General features: G+C 45.7%; 1 protein-coding gene across 6 annotated transcripts; it reads left to right on the top strand.

Moving 5' to 3' along the window:
* The first annotated feature begins 5,916 nt into the window (after nt 1-5,916).
* LOC123035090 (zinc finger protein 397-like) lies at nt 5,917-24,907 on the top strand. 6 transcript variants are annotated; one of them, XM_044452952.1, is made up of 7 exons: nt 5,917-5,985; nt 8,667-8,739; nt 11,717-12,892; nt 14,718-14,847; nt 17,076-17,600; nt 20,861-21,088; nt 24,114-24,907. In XM_044452952.1, the coding sequence occupies exons 3-7, from the start codon at nt 12,113-12,115 to the stop codon at nt 24,683-24,685; spliced, it is 2,235 nt and encodes a 744-aa protein (XP_044308887.1). In that variant the 5' UTR covers nt 5,917-5,985; nt 8,667-8,739; nt 11,717-12,112; the 3' UTR covers nt 24,686-24,907. The 6 variants fall into 6 exon arrangements, with proteins under 6 accessions (XP_044308887.1, XP_044308885.1, XP_044308889.1 ...); XM_044452954.1 differs by lacking the exon at nt 5,917-5,985 and adding an exon at nt 7,958-8,092; XM_044452950.1 differs by lacking the exon at nt 8,667-8,739.
* The last annotated feature ends 1,395 nt before the right edge of the window (nt 24,908-26,302 follow it).

Here is a 26,302-nt window from a genome sequence, read left to right as displayed (position 1 = left end):
AGTGATTGAATCCACACATGGAAGAAAGCCTGCAAAGATTTCAGAGCAATGAAGAGATTCTCAGGAATCATAAAACAGAATACGAAAAAAGTCTGACAAAAGGTCTGGCCATAGGGAAAACTTTTGCTAGTCAGCTAAAAACGATACAAACTCTCATAGTCTGTTGTTCTTATAAATTTTGTATTTGGAGTTTAGTTTTAGGATTTTCCAATTTTGTATCTTGGTGCATTTTTATCTTTGTTAATGTTTGTGAATTTCATTAGGAGCTTACTGGTCTGTCAAACAATGCTTTAAGGAATAGATTAAGTAAACAAACATAGCAGCACTGATTTGTTTTCTCCTCCATAGCTAATAGCTTCAGAGAGCAGGGGAAAGAATTTAAGTTGGGGAATCAGCACATGAGCATACAATTAAATATTGTCAATCTGAATTGGTCTCCCTCCATTGTTCCTTCTGAAGAAGAAAATAAAGAATTTCAGTCATGGAAGTCCCATTTGTGTTAGAACACGCTGGTACTTACTTTTGAGTATATATGGATGTTTGCATTGTTGAAACAGAAATGAAGAAAGTCCACTGCAGATAAAGCAGCAGTGACCTTCTATACAAGTTTACTTGGAAGTAAATCCCTGAATTCCAGCAGGAATTACTCCCAACTAATTATGCATAGGGCCGACAGTAAATTTCATTAAAAACTCTTAGCTTTTACAAACGGTAGCAGGTCACTGTGAGGCAGGCATGTGGGGAAAGAAAAATACTGGAGGCTTTTCCTTTTGCCAGGATGGCAACCAAAAGTTATCAAAATCTCGGAAGCAGAGTTGGATGGTAACCTCGAGGTCATCTTGTCCATCCCCCTAGTAAGTGCAGCTATCTGGGGGCCCTTTGTGGTCACAACTACACCATACAGTGTAATATTAGTTGCATTGCTGAATAATATGTACATGATATTTGATTATTTTCCAGCCACCTTCCTCAAAGAAGCACAGAGCAACTTATGAGAGATACCCAGGGGTTGTAAGCAAAACATATTTTAAAAGAACCCCAAGACTGGCTCCAGAAATATTGCCTTTCATGGCAAAGAAAAAATTTACCAGTCCAATCACTTCAGACTTCATTTTCACTTCAAATGAGCTAAACAAAAATTAGCCAAGTAGTCAACCTTGGTCAAGTGTTTTGATTCAGTCATGTGGACAGTTGGTGACCTTGTTTGGACATCCATCTAACTGCAATTCATAGGTTAATTAACCCCCAAAATTGTGTGGTTGCATGTGAACTGCTTTCAATTTCCAGGAAAGGTCTAGGAATGCAGCATTTGATGGTTGTTTCCATGACAATCAAACACCAGCACCTGGGGTTGTTCATGGTTTAAACAACCCTGGATTAACCCAAGAAAAAACCAAAAGTTTCAAGTTTTGTGTGCTTTTTAGTTGTTTTAGTTCTCACACTATAGCACATCGTTTTTGACTGCTTTGCAACATAAGCTGAATACATATACAAAAGTAGAACTAAACTGTTATTCTGCCTCCTGACTTTCTTACCCGAAGCACCTACTGGCCTTTCCTGAGTTCTCAGGGGGAAATTCTGCTTTTTGGATTTTTTTTCCCATAGCATTACATTTTCCCCTTAGTCTTTCAGTGAAAATTTCAGCCAGGAGGCATAGCTTTTCTTCAAAAAGCTTGTTAGAATCATATCAATTCAGACTAATGCAGACATACATCTTAATATTTCATTTGCTTCTCTGTGAAAGTGGTAACTTAGGAGAATTGCCCCTTAAGAGAAAATCATGGAAGAGCAATCATGCTTTAATTTGGATAAATATTTGCAAATTGGACTATGTGATATGAATCTTCATGGCAGGGCTGACCCTGACATCACGTTGGAGGCACGTTGGAGGTCATGAATTCTTAAAAAGATACCCACAGTGCAATGGAACTGGGACTTCTGGCACTTTGCATTTTGGGAAAACGAGAGCTATAGGCTGTGCAGCCAAGGAGAAGAGAGCAGGAAAGGCCAAGTATAGCACGCTAGCAGAGAAAGTACATCTGTGCAAGCATGCCACAAAGAGGTGCAAGGGCTTCTTGACAGGTTACAGCATGTTCAGAGGTGATGGAAGGGGTCAATAAAACAGGGAAACTTGCAGCACCCAAAGGGGTAGCAAATAACTCAATTTAAAGAATCATCATTCCCGAATGGGTCGGCAACCCGTGGCTCCAGAGCCACACGTGGCTCTTGAACCCCTCTGCTGTCACTCAAAACACACGCCAGCATAGCCACCGATCTGCTCAAAGCTCCACTCAGGAACAACTAACTAGTTAAGTAAATCAGCCAGTTAAGTAAATTGCTACATTCCTCTGCTAAACAAGCTTCCTGCAGGCTCTTGTCACACCGATCCGCAATTCACAGGCTCGGAAATCAGTTTCTTGTCAGGGCAAATAGGTTTATTTACAATTGAATGCATGGATCCATGGGTGCCTAAGAAGGAACATCCCATGTTAATTTCCTTAGGGTTATATAGGATACACAAAGGAAGGTGATTGGATACTTTGATATGGATAGGAAAGTGATTAGATACATGTCACAGCAGCATAAAGGAAAGTTACATTTCACTCTAATTAGATGCCTTTGACAGGCCTTCTAAACTAAAGATACCTTGAACAGGCTGGCCAAGTTAAGTAAACAAAAAGGTTACATGTGTGAACTTACAGGGTTAGGGAGGCACTTTAGCAAGCCTATGAAACACAGAGATTACACTTTGACCATTACTAATGGAGTGGGGTCATCTGGTCTTCACCACCCGACACCGAGGCCTCTTTTGATGTGTTTATGGCAAGGCAGTGAGGTGGGATGGTAAGAATTGTTTTTCTGAGTACACCCCTCAAGATATCTCCTCCCTCAGGACTTATACGAAGCGTCTAATTTCCCACAGTCTTCCTTGGGAAGCGGTGAGCTCTCCTTTCCTGGGGGCAAATTTGGGAGGTGTTGGGAAAATTTGGATAAAACCTGGCAGGAAAATGTTACTTATATGTGCCTTTGAGTTATAAAATGAAACCTGTACCCCTTTCTCACAAAGCACCACCTTTCCAAGCCAGGTCATAGTTTAGTGTTGCTGTTGCCTTAAGAAGATGGTATTCTTAGCTAGACTGAGAAGTATCAGGAGATACCTGTGTTCTTATCAGCTGTAGAAAAACTGAAATAGTGTTCATTTGTTTCTGAATGGGCCCACCTAGTCTCACACAGGCAAGTCCCTGCTGAGTGTGTTTGTCAAACCAGACTTCTGAAGGATTCCTCCATCAGAAATATCTGCATGTTTAAACAGAAGGTGTCAGGCTGGGGAAAGGCAGACCTCCACTGGTGAAAAGTTCTGCAGAACTTGGGAAAATTCAGAAAAACCCTGGGAGGAAAAGGTTGCTTATAGGTGCCTTTGTGTTAAACAATCAAACCTGCTCCTCTTTCTCAAAAAGCAACAGGTTCCCAACCCGGGTTGCTGTTTAGCGCTGCTGTTGCCTTAAGAACATGACCTTCTTAGTGAACTGGGCTAGCTAGCAGCACAGGATACCCGCTTATCGCTTATTGAACCTAACCCACCCTTGCGCAAGGCACACCTACTTGCTAACTACTTTATCTGAAAGGTACAGGGTATACCCCGACCCTCTCAGAGTCAGGAAAGCATGACCATGCGAAACCAAAAACAGGAACAAGGTGGTGATAGAAATGCACAAGAAGCAGGAGCGCGAGGTCAGGCAGGGAAGATAACGTGACTAAGAGGCCTGCAAGACCCGGATGCCAGCGACGATTAGGGGTGGTCAGCAGAAACTGTGGCAAGAGACGTGCCAAAGACATACGTTAGTACTTTTCCAGAGATAAAGAAATGCTATAAAAGGCTTGTAATACCGTACATAGGAGCCGCACTTTATTAAAGTGTTGGTCCCTGCGCAGGTACAATAAAGGAGCTGCTTCTCCTCTCCACTCTGGTCTTGTGGTCTGTTTGCCAAGGACTGCCAAGGCGTCCGCTGGGATACAACACTTAGTTGGATTGAGAAGCTGCTGGAGGCTGATACTATCATGGGGAAATACTGGTGTTCAGACAGCTGAGACAAAGACACTCATTTGTCTCTGAATGGGCCCATTTAATCATCTAGCTCCACAGAGGCAAGCGCCTGCAGTGCAGTTGTCCCTGAATGGTTCCTCCATCAGACACGTTTGCATGTTTAAGCACACACACTTGAACTGTCAAGAATTTGATAGTCTGACCTATCAATACAGCCATCAGTAATGTTTTCCATACTAGTGTTACCAGTATTTCTGATTTTTCAGTATTTGGAACATTATGTCATAGCTAAAGACATCAAGATGCTATTCTACCAACATTATCTGGAAACTTAACACTCTGCATTGGTGTGCGGGACTAGCAAGTCATAAAAGTGTCTATACATGGGGTGTGATTTTGCAGTTGGTGGCGAGATCCACTAGCTGGTCGCACGCTGCAGAGGTCCTGGGTGATCTTTCAATAAAACTGAGGTTCAAGGCGAAAGGGGTCTTTCCTGACTGAGCCTGGTTTTCTTTGTTGTGGCTGCTATTGAGGTTTTCCGGACAGAGGCATGTTTACGAAATCCTTGCACTGAGCTGCAGGCTGGATAGAAGATCTCCAAGGTGCCTTCCAGCTGAGCAATTCTAGGATTCTTTGAGTGAAGGACATCTTCACAACCCTGGATGTTTAAATCCCTCCCTCTTGCAGTTACACCATTTGGAAGGAGCCTGATTAGCTTAAATGATGCTATTTGCTTTTTGTAAAACTGCTTGCTCCAGAGAGGAAAAAGGGTTGATAAAGTAAGACAAAGAGGTAGTGTGAAGAAGAAGACCCCCTACGTAAGTCTGGCACTCAGTGATCTTGCTCCCCCCTGTGAGGGGATTAGACGTAGATGCACATATGAGGTCAGACATGCAAGGGTCAAGCAGACCCTGAGAGGGGATCGGGTGAGCGAACAATGGGGGCGAGATTAAGGGGGGGGGGAAGGAAAAAGGTATAAAAAGGATGAGTTGGTGAAATGTGTGTGTGTGTGTCGCTTCCTGCCTGCGCGTAGGGAGCAGACACCCGGTGGCTTTGCTCAGCTGAATAAAGAAAACTGAACGCATCTCCGCCTGACTGAACCTCATTGGCACTTGGTTTAGTGGGTCTGTAAGTCACCTGGCTAGCAGGGGCCTCAACATTTTGTATCCATGAGGCAGTTCTCTAGATAGTTTTAGATCCTGGACTTTTGGTGCATAATTAGACCAGAAAAAAGTCCTACAACTCACAGCCACCCCATGCTTGCTTAGGAAGGCAAGTAGGATTTTTTTTTTCCTGTGCAAACACGTATGGTGTTGCACTTATGCTTTATGGGCCCCCTTTAAAATGCTTCTGAACTACTTCTATATTCCTGATTCATTAAAACTACAGCTACAGCAACAAAATGGTTTGCCAATCTTGATTTTTTTCCCCTCCAAACATGTCTTTCAGGGGGTGCGATGTTGCATTTTAAATGCATTTAAATCGGCACCGTCATGACTGCCAGAAGACAACCTGCAGGGTTGTGTGGGTCCACCCTGGGCCACGGACTCCTGCTCTTTGCACAATTGCAAGCAGCCAAGGAGAAAGGGCAACGGGAGGAAGGAAAACGCTGCGTCTCATATTCACGCGAAAGAAGAGCATTACAGCTGGAACTCTCACGCGAATGGCCACTGCAGCTTTCCCTGCGTTGCAAAGGCATGCCATGCAAGGCGGCTAAAAACCCGATTTTTTCAGAACCATTCTGGGGAGAGGGGGCCGGAAGTGTTACAGAATTTACATTCCCCTTGCACGTCATATTTCCGCCCTCTCTAGGATTTATAACGCGGATAGTTTAACCCTTATTGCGCTGCAGATGACTGCGGGGACGGGTGGCTCCCTCGGGGAGAAGCGACGTAGATAAAACCTGAACTCCGGACGCAGAGAAGCTTCCAAGATTTCAGGTTGCTCTTTTATTTTCTCCTCCTCCTCCTCCTTTTGGCCACGGGCCTCTTTCTTTCTCAGCTGCGTCGTGGCAGGCAGGAATATGAAAGGTGATTGGAATGCCCTCTGAGCATATGCAGAGGGTATACCCTTTGGGAGGCGGCCATAACTTGGGGGCAGGGCTTTGCATGCAGAAGGACTGAGGGAGTAGAGGCACTCTGAACATATGCAGAGTGCATTTTCTAACTTTGCATGCCAAAGGTCTCCAGGAACGTAGCGAGGGGCAAGACCCTTGTTCGCAGGGGCAGTTTTAGATACCGGAAAGATCCGGGACTCAGGCTCATGGGACGCACGCACTCACGCACGCAGGAACAAATTTGTATCTGCTATTTTGCATATGCGCTAAATTATCTAAAGGACCCTGCCTCCTAAGGACACCCCTATTTGTAAAAACAAGGTTGCTTGAGCAGGGGAGAGCATTGGATGAAATGGATTGATTCTGTACAAGAAGCCACCTCCTTGAACCTGGAAGAAGTTAACGGAGTTGCCGTGGGTGGGACATTTTGGAGAGCTTCCATTCATGGGGTCTCTGTAGATTGACAATGACTTGACAGCATTTAACCACAACGACAGAGAGGTCCAAAATTAGGTGGGGAAAGTGGGCAGAGAGGCTCCCCCCGCTTTATTTTTCCTTTTCCCATAATAGTTGTGATGTGCGGCCAGACTGTCTCCAACTCCAGTGAGAGTCCCCCAAAATGCCCTATCCATGGCAGCTCTGCTAAGCTTTTGTAAAATCAAGGCTGTGGCTTCCCTTATGGATCCCATCCATCTCACCTTCTTCTGCCTTCAACTTTTCCTAGCATGATTGCCTTCTCCAGGGGGTTTTGCCTTCTCATGATATGCTTTTCCATAATATGAGAACCCGTCTGAGGAGCTGGTTGCATGATATTCAGCACGGATAAGAGGATAAAGTATGGTGCACACTTCCACAAGATAAGAGGAGGGACTTCTCCATGCTATCCATCCGCAAAGGATGGAATTCACTTACTCCAGATGTAGTGATGGACACCAGTTTGGATAGTGGCTTTCAAAAAGGATTGGACAAATTTCTGGAGGAGAAGGCTATCCATGGCCGCTAGTCCTCATGGCCATATGTTAAGTCTATCATCGGAGGCAGTATGTGTACCAGTTGCTGGGGAACATGCTTGAGCCCGCCGTTGCATTCCTATCCCGCTTGCGGATTTCCTGTGGGTAGCTGGTTGCGAACAGAATGCAGGACTAGCCGGTCTGTTCCAACAGAATCTTATATTCTTAGTGTGGAAATGCATACAAATATAACGAACCAGCAGTGTGCTAGCTGGACATTGAAAGAATCACCGCTGGATGAGAAAGCGTTTACAGAGAACAATCCAAACTGGTCTTATGATCCATAAAATCTTTATTTTATGGGTTAAAGTCTGAGCAGTGAAATGTCTTCCTCATCTTAGTTAGAAACATCAACTTTGTTAGAAGATTCACAGCCTTTCTTTTTAGGCTTCAGCCTTGTCTCTGATGTGGAAGTCTGCCCTGCCAAACTCAGTGGAATTTATTTCTGAGTAAACATAGTTTCTTTATATCCCACCTTCTCCACGGATGCCTGGTGCACAGAGAAATGCACTGAAAATATTACATCTAATAAATAAACAATAGTTCATTTTTTTTGATGCCTCTATCCATGCTTAAATGGCTATAAAACACGTTTAGGGACCATCCCCAATCCAGCAGGCTGCAGATGTGCTGGAAGACAACTCCCATTATCCCCAGCCAGCTGGGTCGGGAAAGACTGCAGTACAGGATTCCAGCGATAGGCACACAGAATGTCATCGACCAGCGGAGCACACCAAGGGTTACATTGTTCATGCTCCGGTTCCTAGAGAGGCCCACACACGCGCGCACCCACACCCACACACACAGACACGCACAGGCACTCACACGTGGTGTTGTGGGTGGGTGGGGGAATATAAATTAGGGATGGCCTCTTCCTGTCCTGGCCCTGCCTCCGCTTGTTTGGAGGAAACTGCCAGAACAACAGCGGAGTAGATGCTCACCTGGGCAGCGGAACGGACCGATCCGGTGCCCCGAAGCTCAGTGAGTTACACGCGGTTCGGCAGAAGTGAGATTTTAAAGTGCAGATGCGGTGAAAAGTGGCGAGGGCAAACCGCGTTGCTACGGAGGTGCTTCTTTCAGTCTGGCTTTCGCATCTTCTTCCAGTTAGTCCCCTTTTGGACCCAGTTCTCTTCTAGGAACATCAGAACTGGCCACATTTCCTGTGGATGAATGTTCTTCCTTCGACTGAGAGTGGCGGACAAGTTTTTTTTGTAAAGTCCTTAAAGATTAACCGATTTATTTTGGCACAAGCTTTTGTGGCTCCAGAGTCATTTTTAAGGTAGCACAAATCTCTGCGCTCTTGCTGCAGTGCTCCAAATTGTTCGCTTATTTTCCTTTTCTTTGCTTCAAGGCTCCGTTGTTTTTGCTACAGGAGAGCCTGGGCAGCTCTCTCCAGACTGTTGAGTTTGTATCATTGCATCTATATCATTTAATGCATTTGCCCTGGGGACTGATTGCAAAGAGATACTTGTGACATTGCCATTTTTGGTGGGTTTTCCCCTTTTATTCCTTTCTGTTATTAAATGTTGTAATATGCTGTGTCCTTACACCACAGGCAGGACTTGTTAAATTTGATGCTGTTTGACTAGCGGGTCACAGATGGGGAACTTAGAGATTGGATTGCAAAGGTATGCCAAAAAAAAAAAAAAATCAGTTGCAATTAGCAAATTCTCTTGGAGAACAAAGATATGATCATGTAAACATGATGGGCTACAATTTCTACAGTTTCTGTGACACCCACTGTCCACCTACAGATAATGGTTAGAGTGTCAGAGTAGGTCTGCACAGATCCAAGTTCAAATTCTACCCTAACCTACCCACAGGGTTGTTGTGTAGTCAGAATAGCTGGGTGTAGACATTGTGAATACTTCCCTGAAGTCCTGGAAGGAAAGTCCAGGTAATTAGTTGAAGTACTTAAGGACTTTAGGCTGTACTCCACTTTCAACTTCAAGGGAAACATTTATAGGACTGCACTATAAAAAAAACTCCTTGGAGTAGATAGGTCCTTCCCATAGTAGCTTCAGTTTGATTAAGCTCTAATAAGACATGGTAGAAAAGGAAAAGGGGAGGGGGAGGGAAGAGGAAAATCAACATGTGTCAACAGTTCCGTAGCATTAACATAGTTGTTATGCAGCAGAACTGGAGGAGACAGTTCTGGGAGAGGAGAAGTCCTGAATAAACTTACAGAAAAACCCTCACAGATGAGCCCTTGTAATCTTCTTGCTTATTTTTCCAGGAGTATTGATATGCCTGGCATGTAACAAGATTTATAGAAAGAAGTGTGGGTGGTGGAGAGAGAGACCTGTAAGGATGGTATATATCTGTTTTTAATACTATTTGTATGATGAAAGATGAGATGGGCTTAAGTGGAAGAGTTTTACTGAGGGATCTGATGGAGGAGGAAAACAAAGCACCAAGCAAACAAAAATATAATGATAGTTGCTCTGATGTGCTGTCAAGTTGTCTCTGACTTATGGTGACCCTGTGAACGAGAGCCCTCCAAAATGTCCAGTCCTTGGCAGCCCTACTTAGTTCCTCTAAATTCAAGGCTGCAGCTTCCTTGAGGGATTTGGTCCATCTCGTATTTAGATAATTGATTAGAATAACAGAACTTTAAACTTGGACAGGAATCTTGGAGAACACCCAGTCCAAGCTCTAATCAGTGCTATGGCATCCGGAGAGATGGCCATCCAGCCCTTACTTAAATATCTCCAGTGAAGGAGAGCCCACGGCATGATAAATGCTCCAAGGAAGGAGTTTTCTATTTGCAGAATGTTCCTGTTCAGGTTGCAGCCCTTTTCCAAGCTATGCCATTCCATTCCTCTTCACTCTGTGCATTTCTGTTCCTGCCACCCCTTCCAACAGATGCTCAGGGACTGTTGAGCATATTATTATTATTATTATTATTATTATTATTATTATTATTATTATTATTACATTTCTATGCCGCCCCTTGCCGAAGCCTCGGGGCAGCTTACAACACAGTAAGATACATTGAAATACAATATTCAGGCTTTGCTGAGCTGTTCTAGTTCTTCTCTCACCTCTGCTTAGGTTTTCCCCCAACAAACTTTTCCCCCCACTAAATTTTGCTGTCTAAGGCTATCTAAGGATTGGCACTCCAATGTTATTAATATACAGTTACACCCCCATGTCTCTTCCTTTAAATACGGGAGGAGATGAATTGTAGTCCAAATACTGTACTGACATGAGCTTGCATGATTTTACTTTGGCGTCAACAAGCAACTCAGTTTAGCAATGTGCAGTCCTTGTCATGTTCAGCCTGAAGGGGCCTACAACTCCCAGAATTCCCCAGACAGCTGTTTACCACATGTAGGGCTTTATTCTGTACAACCATGCATGGGATTATGTCCTAAATTACCCTTCAGAAGGAGATGAAGTTTTTCAAGGACTGCAGAGAATATCCGAAGTTTTACCAACAACAGGAGGGGGTGGGGGAGAGAGGAGGGGAGGCAGGCTTTGCGGTCTTTCCCAAACACAAATCCCCTCTGGTTTTTGGATTACAGGTGCCAACCAGCATTCCCCAGCCAATATGGTCAAGAATGGTGGGAACTGTAGTCCAAGGTCAGGTTTGAAAATGGCCAATGAAAATACGTTTTCTCTTCGGAATGTATGGTCAAGGATGGCCTGGTGGAGTGGGAGTGCTTGGGAACACAGCTCCACCGTTTTTTAATGGTAGAGACACTGATGTTGTTTTCCACCCCTTCTTCAAGCTTTGTTCCCTCAGAGTGTGGAAGCAGGGCCTACGAAAATCCCCCTGCCAATTGGAAAGGGACCTATTCTATCGCAGTCACCTATCCACAATTATCATCCATTCACAGTTGCCCAAAAGCCACGTATGAAATAAAAGAGAAATCTTAAGAGGCCCATCAATATTGGAAAATGACTGTTACGGTAGATCTGGCCATAAAAGAAATTTTAAAAATGCCTCTTCCCTAGAGAAAACTTCAAATTCAACTACATCAGCTCTAGGTGGTATAAACAGAAATAGAAGTGAAAACTATACGAGACCTGTTTCAGGTAAAGGCATGTTATAAAATACATGTTATAAATAAATAAAATATGACAGATGGCATGGCAGAATAGAATGGCCGGCAAAGGCAGAAAATGTGTCTTGGTAGGGAAAGGATCTTGTGTGTGTGTGTGTGTGTGTATTCCTGAAGAATCAGGAGCTATAAGTGGAGAAATGAATAAAATGGAAGCAGAAGTTGTCAAAATGCATGAATCTGAACACTCGAACCTGTGGGGTTGGTTTAGCAGCCTCTTTGGCAAGATAGGTTTATCCAAGGAATGCTCGGGTGAAAGTCCCACAACAGCAGGGTGGAAATTACTTTTCTCAGCAGAGGTATATAGTGCTCCATCTTGTGATGCACTGTGTTCTGAGCTGCCTTGGGCTTTGATGGGCAATGAGGTTTTCCAAAGATCGCTTCCTAGCAAATGGGACCCAGCTGCCTGCAGTTTTGAACTCTCCTTGGGGGCTTGGCTGGGAAGATGGCTGAGATAACAGCCTGCACAGTATCACTGTCCTTTAACTGCCAAACATCATCTTGCTTATTTACACCAGTTTGTGCCTCTTTCCTTCAGAGAACAGAAGCCCCTTTCTTGCCGATCGCCATTTTCCCACTCCTACGTCTTCAAGTGAGGTTCTTCGGATTTTGTGGGCATGACCCATAGGTCCCTCCTTTGTCACCTGGAATATTCGACCTGGTATCTAGAAATGCAAAATGTCTGTGTGACCGGCGGCACATTCTTCCCTTGCACCTCCTGGTGGTGCACCCATGGAAATGCAAGTCCTCCACACCTTGGCTAAGAACGACCTTAGTGATCCTGAACTTTTTAGTTTAGCTGCAACTACTGCAAATCTTTATTTACATATGCTGGCTTGAGAGACTTGTTTAAGACTCATTATTATTGTTGGGCTTTCCAGCTTTAAAGGGCTCCTTTTCCCCACTGTATGTGGACGTTGCCTCCCATTTCTCCATGGCAGACAAAATGGCTACCGAACCGAGGGTTGGGGGAGCCCTGAGTTACTCCTTCCAGAATGTTGTGGAACATCGGGCCACTTCCCCCAGGAAAGCAGGGGAGGAAGCTGCAGCCAGCCCTCTGGAAGTGGAAGCCGAAAAGATGATTCCTCGAGTCATTCAGGTCGGCACCATTGGGGAGTTTCTAGGCTGGCTGGCCCCGCAAGAGCTGGCTCAAAGGCCAGAGGAGGGGTTGGCCCAGTGCTGGGAAACCCAGTGGCAGGAGGTCTTGAAGGTGGTGCAGCCCCTGCCCTCTGGCTGGGGAAGCCAGCTGCAGTTGAAACCGTTGCCGTGGGACTCCTCCTGCGAGGCAGCTGTTGATAGCAGCCAGTGGCCTAGTGGAGAAGGGGTTGCCCAGCTCCTGGTGGACCACAGTGAAGATGTGCCACGAGCCTTCAGCAATGCAGGCCTCACAGAGGGCAGGCCGGTGAAGGAGACGGTTGTGGGAGAGGCGGCCGTCAGCACTGAGGTGCATCGCCAGCGCTTCAGGCAGTTCAGTTACCAGGAGGCCCGGGGCCCCCGAGAGGTCTGGAAGAGGCTTCAAGAATTCTGCCAGTGGTGGCTCACACCGGAGAAGCGGACCAAGGAGCAGATCCTGGAGCTGCTGATCCTGGAGCAGTTCCTGGCCATCCTGCCCCCGGAGATGCAGAGCTGGGTGAAGGGCCGTCGCCCTCGGGTGTGTTCTCAGGCAGTGGCCCTGGCAGAAGAGTTCCTGCAGGGACAGCAGCGAGAGGTCAAGGTAAGAGGGAGGGAGCACATTTAAGATCAGTTAATCCTGCAGGGGAGCCATCCTCACCCAGCACCAGGTTGCATGGGGTGGAGGTCAGGGGTGGCTGGTCATTAGAGAACTTAGGCAGCTTTTAAAGGGAACTGGTCACACTGATGGAGGATGCCGTCGTTATTTGTTTTTCGGCGCCAGGCTAAGACCTTTTTATTTAAGCAACATTTTAAATGCTAAATACAATTGAATTTTATCTGGCCAGGGCGGCTTATTTTATAATGTGTGTTTTAATTAAGATTATTTTATATGGATATTTTAACTTATTGTTTTATCTATGTTGTAAGCCGCCCCGAGGCTTCGGCGAATGGGGCGGCATAAAAATGTTTTAATAAATAAATAAATAAAAATGCGTCTGTTGGGCTGGCTGTGTGCAGCCTCCAGTCACAGGGAACCACAAGAGGAAGCGGCAGTTGCTCTCATGTCTTGTTTCTGGAAGCATCTACTTGGAAGCTGTGGGATTAGACCGACCTGGGGTCTTGTTGTAGGCGTGTCGCCCCCCCTTCATAGCAGATCAAGGTGAAAGGCTTCTAAAACACCACCCTTTATTGGGCTAGGCTGGCTTTGCAATTGAGTTCAGACAACATGGCAGGCCATGGTGGGTTGTTTATTATTGTCGATCTTTGTGTTGTCTGAACCCAGTCATGGTATTTCACCATGGCAAGTTTGCTCTTTTGATAAGAGTTTGATAAGAAACAATGGTTTGCTTTGATTTTGCCATACCACCCTGGCCTGTTGTATTGTCTGAACCCACAATTGTATTTTCAACAGTCCTGGAAGGCAGCTACCACAGAGTCCCAGTGGTAGCCAGGAGCCATCTAGCTTCCATGAGTAGACCAATGAGGAAGAGGCAGGCAACATAGGCAGGGAGCAATCCACCATGGGATTGAATTGCAGGCACAAGGGCTGATGGGATATATGCCAACAGTAGGAGGACTGAATGGGGAGGATGGAAACCATGGTAATGTAGAAACCACTTGATTGTTGAGTAGATTATGGTAAAAAACAACAAACCTTGGTAATTAGGCAGGGTTGTATGAACCCTGTGAGGAGCGAGAAGGAGCAAACTCATTAACAGGCAGCATCTATTAAAGTAATGACCCCTCAGATCAGTGGAGTTAGTCCTTGCCCATGTAAGGAGTGAGCTCCAAAATGGACCTGCCCCCTCTTGCCTTCCTTTCCCAAAAGGGGCTGGCTCCACCCTCAGGGAGGATCATGCTGCTCATGGACCAGATGGTGGGAGTGCCAGACATTATTTAATGGGCCTGCTTGTTTGGCTTGACTACAAACCATTGCCTTGATGAACTCACACCCCTCCCTCTCTGACCATTGTTCTCAGGGTCTCCCAGCAAACTAGAAACAGTTTAGTTTTCACTTGGCCAATCTTGTCCATTAAATTTGGCATCTCTGTAACACATTCCAACTGCTCCTCTTCTTTGTCCAGCTCACCTCCAGAGTCAGCTTTTTAGCTTGGAATGCTGCATGTTTAGAGACGTGAGCTCAGTCCCTGCAGACCTCATCCAGCACAGTCCTTTGCAGGGCCTTGGCCCAGTTTCCCAGCTCAGTCTCAACAGGTGAAATCATTCTGTGGAAATGCAACAAACGAAAGCAGTAGCATTGTGAGGACAAGGGGGCAGGGGCAAAAGACAGCCTAAGTTTGCAATAAGGGTGACCTTTGTTCGGGGCCTGTGGGGCCCACCTAAGACCTCCCGCTGCCTACGCTTGCAGTGTTGCCCCTCCTGACTCTGAGGGACTAACCCGGTGAAAATTCTCTCCGCTGTTTTAGGTGCCGAGGCCACGCGAGGATGTCGTGATGGTCTCCTCTGAGGCAGAGTGGTCTCCGTCGGACTCTGGATTGAGCAGGAACCTCAGCAGAGAAGCTCGGCTGGAGGGTCATCAGGATCACAGCTTGCCAGGTTTGCAATCGTGGCATTTATGCGTGAGGGGCCATAGCTGAGCGTTTCCGTATCTGGAGTGCGAGAACAATAACTTTATCCATCATGGTTTTGAAATGTAGTCCAGAATAATTAAAGACGCCGTCCTGTGCATAATTAGACAGGACAAAAGCTTTGTAGGACTTGGCTCCTGCTTAAACAAACATAGGATTGTGCCCTGAATTTAGTGATTTGAAAAACTTTAGAATGGTGTGGTGGTTTGTGTGTTGGGCTGGACTTGGGAGATCTGGGCTCTAGTCTCCTTTCAGCCACAGACTCATAGAATAGTAGAGCTGGGAGGGCCAGAGGGCCACTGGGTCCCACCCCCTGCTCAGTGCAGGGCTCCCAGTTAAACCATCCCTCTTGGATGACTGTCCAGTTGCATCTTGGATGCCTCCAGTGTGGGAGAGACCACAACCTCTGTGCGTCACGAGTTGCATTTTCATACCGCTCCAACAGTCAGGAATTATTTTCTGCTATCTTCCTGGAATCTGGCTTCCTATAACTTGAGCCTTGTATTCTGGGATGACTGAGAAGAGATCCTGGCCTTCCTCTTTGTGACAGCCTCTCAAGTTCTTCTGGAGTGCTACCCTATCTCCCCTCAATTTTCTCTTCTTGAGGCTAAACATGCCCAGTTCTTTGCATCTCTCCTCACAGGGCTCTGTTTCCAGTCCTTGTTGCCCTCCCCTGAACTTTTTCCAGCTGCTCTGCATCTTTCTTAAACCGTGGTGCCCAGAACTGTGGTCACAGGACTCCGGATGATGCCTAACCAGTGCTAAGGGGAGGGGAACTAGTGCTTCACAGGATCTGGAAGTGATCCTTCTATTAATGCAGCCTAAATAGCGTTTGGCCTTTTTGCAGCTGCAGCACATGGTTGATTCATGGTTGATCTACAACAATTCCTAGATCCTTCTCACTTGCAGCATGTTCCTTTCACCTTTGTGCCTTCCTTTCAGGCCTGATCTAGTTGCAGTGTTAATTCAGACTTGTCCTTTGCTCTCGAGAGCCTTCTAACCTGGGCAGGGGGTGGGGGCTTATCTTCCGGCACATCTCTTGTTGGATCTTGGCTTGCTTCATCTTGGCTTGTTTCATCTTGGCTTGTTTCATCATGGGGTTTTCAAGGTAAGACAATTCAGAAGTGGTTTGCTGTGGCCGTCTTCCGCACGGTACTAACCGGAGTTAGTTTGGACATCACAGCCATGTACTTCCTGAAAGTCTGCTCGTCTCTCTCTCCTTCTCATGTGTGGCTAGTGCTGTTTTGGCTTTGCGAGGGTTCCTACTCAAAGCAGATGCAGAATTATGGGTGCCAGTATTTTTTAAAAATCATGTTTATGCACAGTTTTGGTGCAAAAAAAATAAAAACGGTGGGTAGTTGCAAGCAACCCCTTTAAGGTGCCTCTGTAACACTATGGACATGTTTGTGTGTTAAAAGAAATAGAGTACAGAACAGAGAAACATGTAAAAGAGAAATAAAAATGCCAAGGAATCTTGCATAAATATAACACATAAATTCAGAACCTAGCAAATTCCAAAATAACAACAAGAAACATTTCTGTGTTGCTGCCCATCAGTACTTTGTTAAAGCTCACAAAAAAAGATAATTATAGTTCTCTAAACCAGTGATTTTTCTAATCCCTTCAGGTCAGTCATCAGCAATATTTTGACAAGCTTCATTCTGTGCCATACTAATTAAACTGTCTCTAAAGGGACTTCTTGTCAAAATGACATTCGGGACCACACCAAGCCCAAATGGCCTGCTGGTGCATGTGAAGCCCTCACCTGCTTGATGTGAGCTTGCTAGCCCATTACCTGCACCCGTGATAGGGTTGGTTGTCTGAGCCTGGATGACATGCAAACCCACCATGAGCACAACCACTCCCACAACAGCCCACACACAAACCACCCTGGGGAAATCCGTGTGTGCCGTGTTCATACAACATGGCAACCCTCTGCAAGTAGCAAACCGCAATTGGTTGTCATGGCATGCAAACCCAGCCCATGAGTCTTTTATTAACATATAGGACGTAATTGTTAAGCATTCATTGTTGGAAGGCAGCATCTTTCAGTGTGAGATGTTGGGAGGAATAATGCAGTGGAGAGTTTTTTTGCCTTCGTACCTGGCTCTGTGATTCCAAGAAGCAAGGGCTGCACACTGCTGGAAACAGGATACTAGGCCAAATGCCTTTTTATTTGTCCCCGTTTTGATGCAGGGAATGCCCAGTGCTTGGGTATTTATGCTGCCTCAGCTGGTGACAGTGAAAGACAAGTGAAGAGGAATACGTCTGGCCGTTCTCAGCAAGCAGGTTCTGAACTGCCTGTACTGCTCGGGACGTTACTGGGACAAGCTGGTTCGCTTGAAAGCCGCTGCGAGCCGCTGCAGGAGCACCGGGTGGAGCCCACAGACAGGTGGGATGAGGCCACCCTTTGCAGTGAAGGCGTATACGAGACGGTGGTGCGCTTGGAGGAGCACGGCCATTGGTGTCTCGAGTGCGGCGAAAGTTTCCAGGATGCATTGGAGCTGGTGCGACACCAGAAAACGGCTCATACAGGCCGCAAGCGTCCCGAGTGCCCGGAATGCGGGAAGACATTCCGGGACCTCTCCCATGTCCTCCGGCACCAGACGGTCCACACTGGAGAGAAACCGTACGCCTGCTCCGAGTGTGGGCAAGGCTTCACCCAGAAACCAGCCCTGAACCGGCATCGGAGGAAGCACCTTGAAGACACAGGTTTGATGGGTAAGCAGACAGCTATGGGGCTCGCCCACCCCCAAGCAAAGCTGTGGGGCCGTTTGAGCTCATCTTTGGGAGAGGCCGGATTTCCTAGGTAGAATGGAAGAACTCACTAGTGGTGCCTGGAATTCTGCTCAGCCACATACTGCTTTTCTCCCAGGATTTCCCCCAAAAAGATGCTAGTTGCCATTTTTAATAGTTTTCATTGTATTTTAAGTGTACTTTGCCATTAGCCACCTTGCACTGGTTATGGAAAAGGTGGGAGAAAAACGGTTTAAGATAAAAGATATTTTAGGAAAGGAAAAGGGCCCTTACCTGGTGGAATTCTGAGCGCTGGCGGCGAGTTTCATGCCCTATCCTGATGCTGACTTCTTGCTCCTGAAAACGAACAGCAGGTTGGCATCCATTTTGCTTTTTCCTGGGATGAGGCACCTTTTTAAAGATGCACTTGCCATCTGCAATTTTCAGATGGACTTGTATTAAGAATACCTTTTGGAAGATTCAGTCTGCACCCTGATTAACTGGGGGCACCTTTTCTGTTCTGGTTAATGGAACTTCCATCCATTTACCGAGAATAATTCCCACCAAACTTATTGGAATGTGCTTTGAAATAGAAACGCATATAGGTTGCAGTCTCATGCATACTTACAAGAGAGTATTACTGTCAAGCATTATTTCTGAGTAAAACTGTATAAAGTTGCGCTCAGTGAGCTGGTTGTCTGAGGCATGTTATTTATGCAAAGAGGATCACAGTTCTCCCTTTTCAATCTAGGTGTGAGTCCACAGGCTGAATTCCCTTTAGGACAATATCTTGGAGACCACGTTGTAGTTGTGAGAACCAGGGCCAAAATATTCCAAACACTAGTATATTTCAGCTTAACATTTTCCTACTGCCAGCAATGAACCCTTAGGAGAGACATTTTCACCTTCTGTATTTTATGTTTTAAATATTGATTGATTGATTGATTGATTGATTTTCTATGCCGTCCTATTATATAAAAATCTCAGGCCGGCTTACAGTGCTTTAAAAGGACAATTTAAAACAACAACAATCTCCAATAAATGAATTAAAAACAAAACAATAAACAGTAAATTACAAAACAAAACAAGAGCGACTGAACATTAAAAGCTATTGATTTTAAAATGATGTTTAAATAAAAAGATATTGCCCTGGCGCTGAAAAGAGTATAAGCTCAGCGCCAGGCATACCTCTTTGGAAAGTACATTCCAGAGTCTGGGCGCCACCACAGAGAAGGCCCTACTCCGAGTTGATGACCCTTCTATCTCTCTTAGAGAGGGTTCCCGGAGCAGGGCTTCTCCCGCAGATCTTAAAGGGCATATAAGGAAGGAAATGTTCCTTCAGGTATTCTGGTCCCAAGCTGTTTAGGGCTTTAAAGGTCAAAACCAGCACCTTGAATTGGGCCCGGACTTCAACTGGAAGCCAGTGGAGCTGGTAGAGGACCGGCGTCATGTGAGAGTAATGGTAATAAAGGCCAGCCCAAAATAGCACCCCATTCCCATGGGATTTGGGCAGTTGACAAGAAATTAAAACCAACAATGATTAAAATTTGACTAAAAACAAACATCTTAAATAAAACTATCTGGGAAAGGAGAGATTGGGAGGGGGGGGGGAGAGCACAGCTCCTGGGGAACCACCAAACTGTCAGTGGTTGGAAGAAAGGACATGAGACCAGGAAAAGAGAGTGTAACCAACTGGGCAAGCTTGGAAGGCCCCATTTGAATCTCAGCAGGCCAGATCTGCCCTCAGTCACAAGGCTCTGCATGCCTGCTTGAGACAATCAAACCTGTCCCTAGTTATCTCCAGGAGCTTGGATTGGGAGATACTAGCGTGAAATGGACCTATCTGAGAGAGCAACTTTTTACATGCATCTTGAGTCTTTGTGAGCAAGGCCAGCCCAAAACTTGTTGCTGTCTGGCATGAAGCAGGAAATGATGCCTTACCTCAGCCCCGAAGTCAAGGTCTGCTCCCCCTGAAGCCAGTCAGATGATTTTGGCATCTGAGGCAGAAATTCAAATAAGCTTTTATCTCCAGACATCAATATGTGCTAGGCTGATCCTGCTCTTGTGTGAAAAATATTTAATTGTTCCATTATATCCCGCCATTTCTTTCAAGGCACCGAAGGCAGTTCTCCTAACTTCCCCCATCCCCATGTTATCCGTACAACAACCTTATGAGGTAGGCTGGGCTGAGAGTCTTTGGCCCAAAGTCACCTAGTGAGCATCCTGGCTGAGTGGGGACTAAAACCGGGATCTCCCAAAGCCCAGTCCAGCATTCTCCCTGCTAGGCCACACTGATTCTTCCTACAGCTTCCCACTGGTCATCGTTATTTAAAATAATAAATACTGTCTTTACCTTTAATCTGCCTCCCATTTGATATTAAACACCTGCTCTGTTGTTCAGTTTTTAAAACATCTCTGCAAATTAACGAATTGAATAAATGTCTCATTAAGCAACACCTGGGAGATTTGTTTGTTTGTTTAATTAATTTATATCCTGCCCCCTTAGCCTAAAAAGGCTTTCTGGGTGGGTTACAGGATTACAAAATTATAATAATATACATAATAAAAATAAATAATATTAGAATACAAATAATGCAATAATAAAATCCAAACAACATCATTATTTGTTTTTCGGCGCCAGGCGAAGACCTTTTTATTTAAGCAGCATTTTAAATGTTAATATTATTGAATTTTATCTGGCCAGGGCGGCTTATTTTATATTGTATATTTGTATTTTAATGTATATATTTTAAAATGTTATTTATGATGTTTTAATTTATTGTTGTAAGCCGCCCCGAGGCTTCAGCGAATGGGGTGGCATAAAAACGTTTTAATAAATAAATAAATAAATAAAATGATAAGATCTCATAATAACCTCAAATCTTGATCCATTTAAAAACACAATAAAAGGCACAATAGCACCAAGATGTGAAATATCACCATACATTTGTTGTTGTTGTTAGTCACAAAGTCTTGTCTGACCCATCGCAACCCATGGACAACACTCCTCCAGGCCTTCCTGCCCTCCACCATCCCCCGGAGTCCCCCTAAGCTCACACCAACTGCTTCAGTGACTCCATCCAGCCACCTCATTTTCTGCCTCCCCTTCTTCTTTTGCCATCTATTGTTCCCAGCATTCACCATATGTTATAAAACTTTAAAACTATCTTAACAATTAAAATATTGGGGAAATAAAAAGGTATTGATATAAACACTCATCCCCCTTCTTGCCTCCTGCCAAACAGGTTTTGAAACAGCTGTTAAACCTCCAAAGATACATACCGGGGGCCGCAAGCGTCCGGAATGCCTGGAATGCGGGAAGAGCTTCCGGGATGTTTCTCAAGTCCTGCGGCACCAGACAGTCCACACTGGAGAGAGGCCCTACAGCTGCATGGAGTGTGGGCAAAGCTTCACTCAGAAACCAGCTCTAAACAGACACAAGAGGAAACATCTGGAAGACCCCCACCATCCAGGTACAGGCCGGCCTCAAGACCCCTTTCACCTCTGCTTCGCAATCCACTTCCACAGGTTGTAATGGTGGCCACCCGTTTGGATGGCTTCTAGAGGCGATCAGACAAATTCACAGAGGACAAAGATATCCATGGCTGCTAGTCCTCATGATCATATGCTACTTCTGATGTCAGAGCCCATATGCCTAGGGAGCCCATTTGCTGGAGAACATGGGCAGGAGGGTCCTTGTAGATTGGCCACTGCATGAACGGCATAATACCACATACAATGGACCCTTGTTCTCATGCGACAGAGCTCTTTTTGTGGCCTTATGTTCTCCAGACAGTTGGGGGTGAGACAGATTGTGACCACAGGCAAGATGCCCTGCTATGGCATCTTGATGCTTCAACTTTCCTCTCTAACAGCTTGTCTGATGCCAAATGGACTGTCCATTTGCCTTCCGCCTGAAAATCTTTTTTGTTAATTGCCCAGGTATTTTGCAGTTTCAGTATTTCATTCCGATATGCATTCATATTGGCATTTTGGTTTTGTGCTAAATTATTTCATAGGAATTCGTAGAATCATTTGGTAGAGGCCTAGAAGACCATCAGGTCCAACCTCCTGCTCAATGCAGGACTCGTCTCCCATCCAAATACTAACCAGGCCTCGTCCTGCTTAGCTTCCAAGATTATGCAAGATCAGACACTTCAGGCTGTGGGGAAGCTAAATGATGTATTGTCATTTTCATTAGCATTTTATCTGTTGGTGTTGTGCCAAGTCCTACCCACCAACTCTGCAAAATTCTTTCACCTTCCCACCTCATGAAGGAAGCAGTCATTTTTCTGCAGCTTATGGGAGGTGCTCAGAGGTAGATTTTCCATGTTTTGCAGGGCTGGTGCTTGAACTTAATAAAATAACAAAGATATATTTTTAAAAACAAGTATTTGCTCCACTTTCTGGTGCTCCAGGGTCTCCCTGGATGGCGTGTGTCCCAGAACCCATGTTGGCCAGCTGGGGAGCTTGTCTGTGGAAATGGCAGAGGATGGAGCAAGTATTTAAAAAACATACAGTCTCTTAAATCAATTTATAAACTTGCCTTTCATCAGAAATGGTGCTCAAAAATGGCTACCAGTAATAGAACCAAGAAGAAATCAAGATCTTAGAACAAAGCAATTAAAAGCAGAATAAAAAAGCTTTAAAATGATAAAAGAAAGAAACCCCTTGGCTATTTCATCATGCTAATTATGAAGAAAATGTCATATCCCCACCTCACTTCCCCAGCAAATTTCAGCAAAGTTTTTCTGCCTCTCCAGAATTTCCAGGGGCATTTTCATCCTATACTAGCCCTCACACACACCTCTCAAATGGCCAGAAGAGATTTGGCCAGGAATAGCAGCTTGGTATGTGGTAGACACAGCAACCAACCAGCCGGTGGCTAGAGCGGGATTCTGCATCAAACCAACCAGATTCCTATTACCAGTATACTTTAATCCCCAAATTATGCACTACAAGATAATAAGCGTTTATTTCTTAGAAGCTTATGTGGGCCCAAACATATTCGCTCACAGATGAATGGGGTCCACTGTGTGTTGATGTGAAAGCTCTGAACTCAGCACTTGCGCAGTTGAGCTTCTAGGGTGCCACTGCTTTGCTATATAAGCCATTCTCAGCCTGGAAGGATTTTGGACTACAACCCCCATAATCCCACACTGACTGAAGCTGATGAGCCCTTCTGCACAAGGCGATTGCTTGTTTGGAGGTGCTCTTGCTGACGTCCTTTTCCTCCAGTGCCTCTCCTAAATTTCCAAGCATTTTTATGGGGATTTTGTTAGAGGAATGTCTGGTGTTTGGGGACATGGTGGGACACAACACAGGAGTGCTCCAGTGCGGAGCTATTTTATTTATTTATTTATTTTCTGGTTTATATCCTGCCTTTTTCCTACAAAGGGCTCAAGGCAGCTTACATCTCCTCCTCCATCTTATCCCCACAACAACAACCCTGTGAGGTAGGTTGGGCTGAGAGTCTGTGACTGGCCCAAAGTCACCCAGTTGGCTGAGCGGGGACTAGAACCCAGACCATCTGAGTCCCACTCCCATGCTCTTAACCACTACACCACACTGCCTCTCCGTGAGCTACCTTCTGGTGCTGTAAGGGAAAGGCAGAGAAGGAAAGAAACTGAAGGAAAGAGGGCCTGTTCTTCATCGCGTAAAGAATCCAGAAGCTGTGGAAAAGTGTCAGGTTAAAGGCTTCGTCCAGCACCCTGGGAAGGATGGTACATATTAACTGTTCTCTAAGAATGGATCCGAACCTAACCAATCAACACACTCACCCCGGGAGGAAATCTGAGTAAGTTGTGGGGAATCCTCAGTGTGAAAAGCAGAAAGCCAAAGCAGCTGTCAAAGAGAAACAATTTACCAAATGAAAATTCTCAGGCCAGTGGAGAAGATGCAAACCACCCATCCAGTGTTTTGTGAATTCCCGGTGGCACTGAGGGAGAAGGAAAGAAAAGTCTGCGCCCACATACAACGCGCACCGTAAATATTAGGGTGTTAATATATTAAGAGTATGAAGTTCTTCAGTGAGGCAGCAGAACCGAAATACACGTCCAGTCACTTAGTTTCTCATTGTCTTGAAATACAGTGTCTCCCGATGAATGCGTTTCTGAGCACATAAACAGAAATCTCCTTTTTGTTATCAGTTTCAAGCTTGACCTCTTCCATTTTTATTTCTGCACAGCCCAGTGGAACGGAGTGTGCTTCAGGGTGAAGGATCCTTGGCTGACTTTTGGGAGGATGGGGGGGGGGAACCAGGGGGGCAGAATGGAGTATCTCAGAAGAGAGTGTGGTCGGCTGGCTGGAATGTAAGAGCACTGCATCCTGCAACATTTTGTCGCAGGTTCTGCTTGTATGTCGCAATTCGTACCAGTTTTTTTGTTGTGCTCCAGGTCATGTTTTGATGGGAAAAGGCAGGGCAGAGATATTTTCATTCCTTTCCTTAGCCATGCACAAGGCTAATTCCCACTGGATTCCCTCTCTTTCTTTCCACAGGCAACGGAGAAGTACGTGGGCACCGAGAAAATGGCAGCATGGAGCTGCCAAGGTGGCGGCACAGGTCCCTGGAAACGTCACCGGAGAGCCTTTCAGGTGCCTTTGTGGCCAGGTGTGCTGCGGAAAACTGGCCAGTGCGGAATCAGCATGTTCAGCATGAGGAGCCCTTGCTGAGCGTGGTCGGAGGACTCGGAGTCATGAAGAAAAACCTGAGTCGTCGGGGGCAAAAGAAATACTGGTGCTTCGTCTGCGTGAAAGGCTTTCGGGACAAGGCAGACTTGGTGAGGCATCAGAGAATCCACACAGGAGAAAAACCCTACATGTGCCTGGACTGTGGGAAGCGATTCAGCTACACCTCGAGTATGTACAAGCACCAGCTCACCCACAGGGAACCCGCCAATCTGCAGGCAAAAGAATTTGCAGGGGAGCACTTGATCCGAACGCTGAACTTACCTGAAGAAGAGGATGGGGTGGGGCTGAGCAACGGCATCCGTGTGAAGGCTGAGGGGCAGGACAGGATGCCTCACCTGGGGCCGGTCCTTCTAAGAGTCGGACACCTTTCAGAGAGATGAAGCAGATGAAGCGTCCGCACAACACTTCAGAAGAGCCATCCCAATGGTCATCTCCAGTTTATTCACACTACTGGTGTGTACATATATGTAAAGATGTTTTCTTAGGATTTGCCATAATTATTATATTACTATTAATTATTATTATTACAGTAGCACTGGACTTGGGAGACGTGTGTTGCACATCTTATGTCATTACTCCGTTTAAATAAAAGGCTAAACCGATTGCAGATCATATAATTTGTTGTTCTTAGCAATAGTGTGTGCTTCTTTGCAGACCCCAGGTGCTCAGCTGGGATCTGACAGCCGGCCTGAGAAAACCCAAGACTTGCAGAAGGACAAAAAACCTTTAGGAAAAACCCTGGTGTGGGGATACTCAAAGCAGCCCAACGAAGACTGAGCATGCTCAGTAGGCATGGATGCCTCACGGTGTTGGAGGTGGGAAAGGAGAGTGGAACAAAGCTGCTGCCGGAATCCTGAACAACAGCAAAGCTCCCGCTGCAACATTTTGTTGCAGTGTCTTGCTGATATCTGGCTGAAAACAAATTGCAAGCTTGAGGGAGATGAGCTATGAGTGAAGCAACCTTCCTACTTTCTTCTGGCATCTAAAATCTGTGCGGATGTTTGCTGTTGTTTGTGAGGAGCTGGTCCATGCATCCAAGCACTCTTCATGTGATGTGACCTGCAGAATTGTAACCAGGGTGGGACAATAGGAAACGTGACCCTGGGTGAGAAATGCAAAAGGGGCAATGCTTGCATGCCCAGCAGAGGGGCAGGGGAACCTTCACAGGGGTTTCAAAGGTATTTTGGACTGCGTGTATCCCAGCGGTAAGAGGAGGGGATAACACAGAAGATGCAAAAACAGTCAGATGCAAGGAAGGGGGGGGGGGGAGGAACCAACAGGAGAGGAGTTGATGTCCTTGAATGGTGGGCCTGAGCCACAGCACATGAAGAAATTAGAGCAGTGCCTCTGTCCCTATGAAGAGCATACTTCCCTGGATCCCTTTACCCCCATGAGCATGCGCACACACATACAGAGCATTGAACAAAGTATGGACACTCATTAGTAAACTGAAATTTGGAAGGTTTATTTAGGTTTCAAAGTGAAGCCGTCACCCACCCTCACCCATAAATCGATCAATAATGCCTTGTCATGACAGCTCTCAAAATTCCTGACCATTAGCCATGTCAGCTGGGGTTGAAGTCCAAAATTCCAGTGGGGGGGGGTCAGGCTGAAGATGGCCCATGGGTCCGTCACAGGCCATTCAAAGCGGCACAAGCGGCTGAAGGACCGAGCAGATGACCTCTCCCAGAATCCTCTGAGACTGGGAGGAGAAATTTGCTGCTCTCTCACTTCCTCTTCTCAACCTCAGGTAGTTTTCCTAGATGACTTTGATCAATGGGCTAGTGGCCATCTTGGAAATGCAGGTGTTGGCCACAAATGTTACTATGGCTATGCAGCAAGGTCCAAAAATGTAGGGTGCTGTGTTGACCCATATCGAGTTCTTTGTTTATGTCATTTCTATACCATTCAGTAGTCAAAGCTCTCTAGAGGGTCCACAACACCATGTCCAGAAACCTGTAGTAACAGTTGCTCATCTCCACTCTGAACAGATCTTT

This window comes from Varanus komodoensis, unplaced genomic scaffold (genome assembly GCF_004798865.1).
Source record: "Varanus komodoensis strain SLA01 unplaced genomic scaffold, ASM479886v1 scaffold76, whole genome shotgun sequence".
NCBI classification, from domain to species: Eukaryota; Metazoa; Chordata; class Lepidosauria; order Squamata; family Varanidae; genus Varanus; species Varanus komodoensis.
This window is presented reverse-complemented; position numbering and strand designations above follow the sequence as displayed.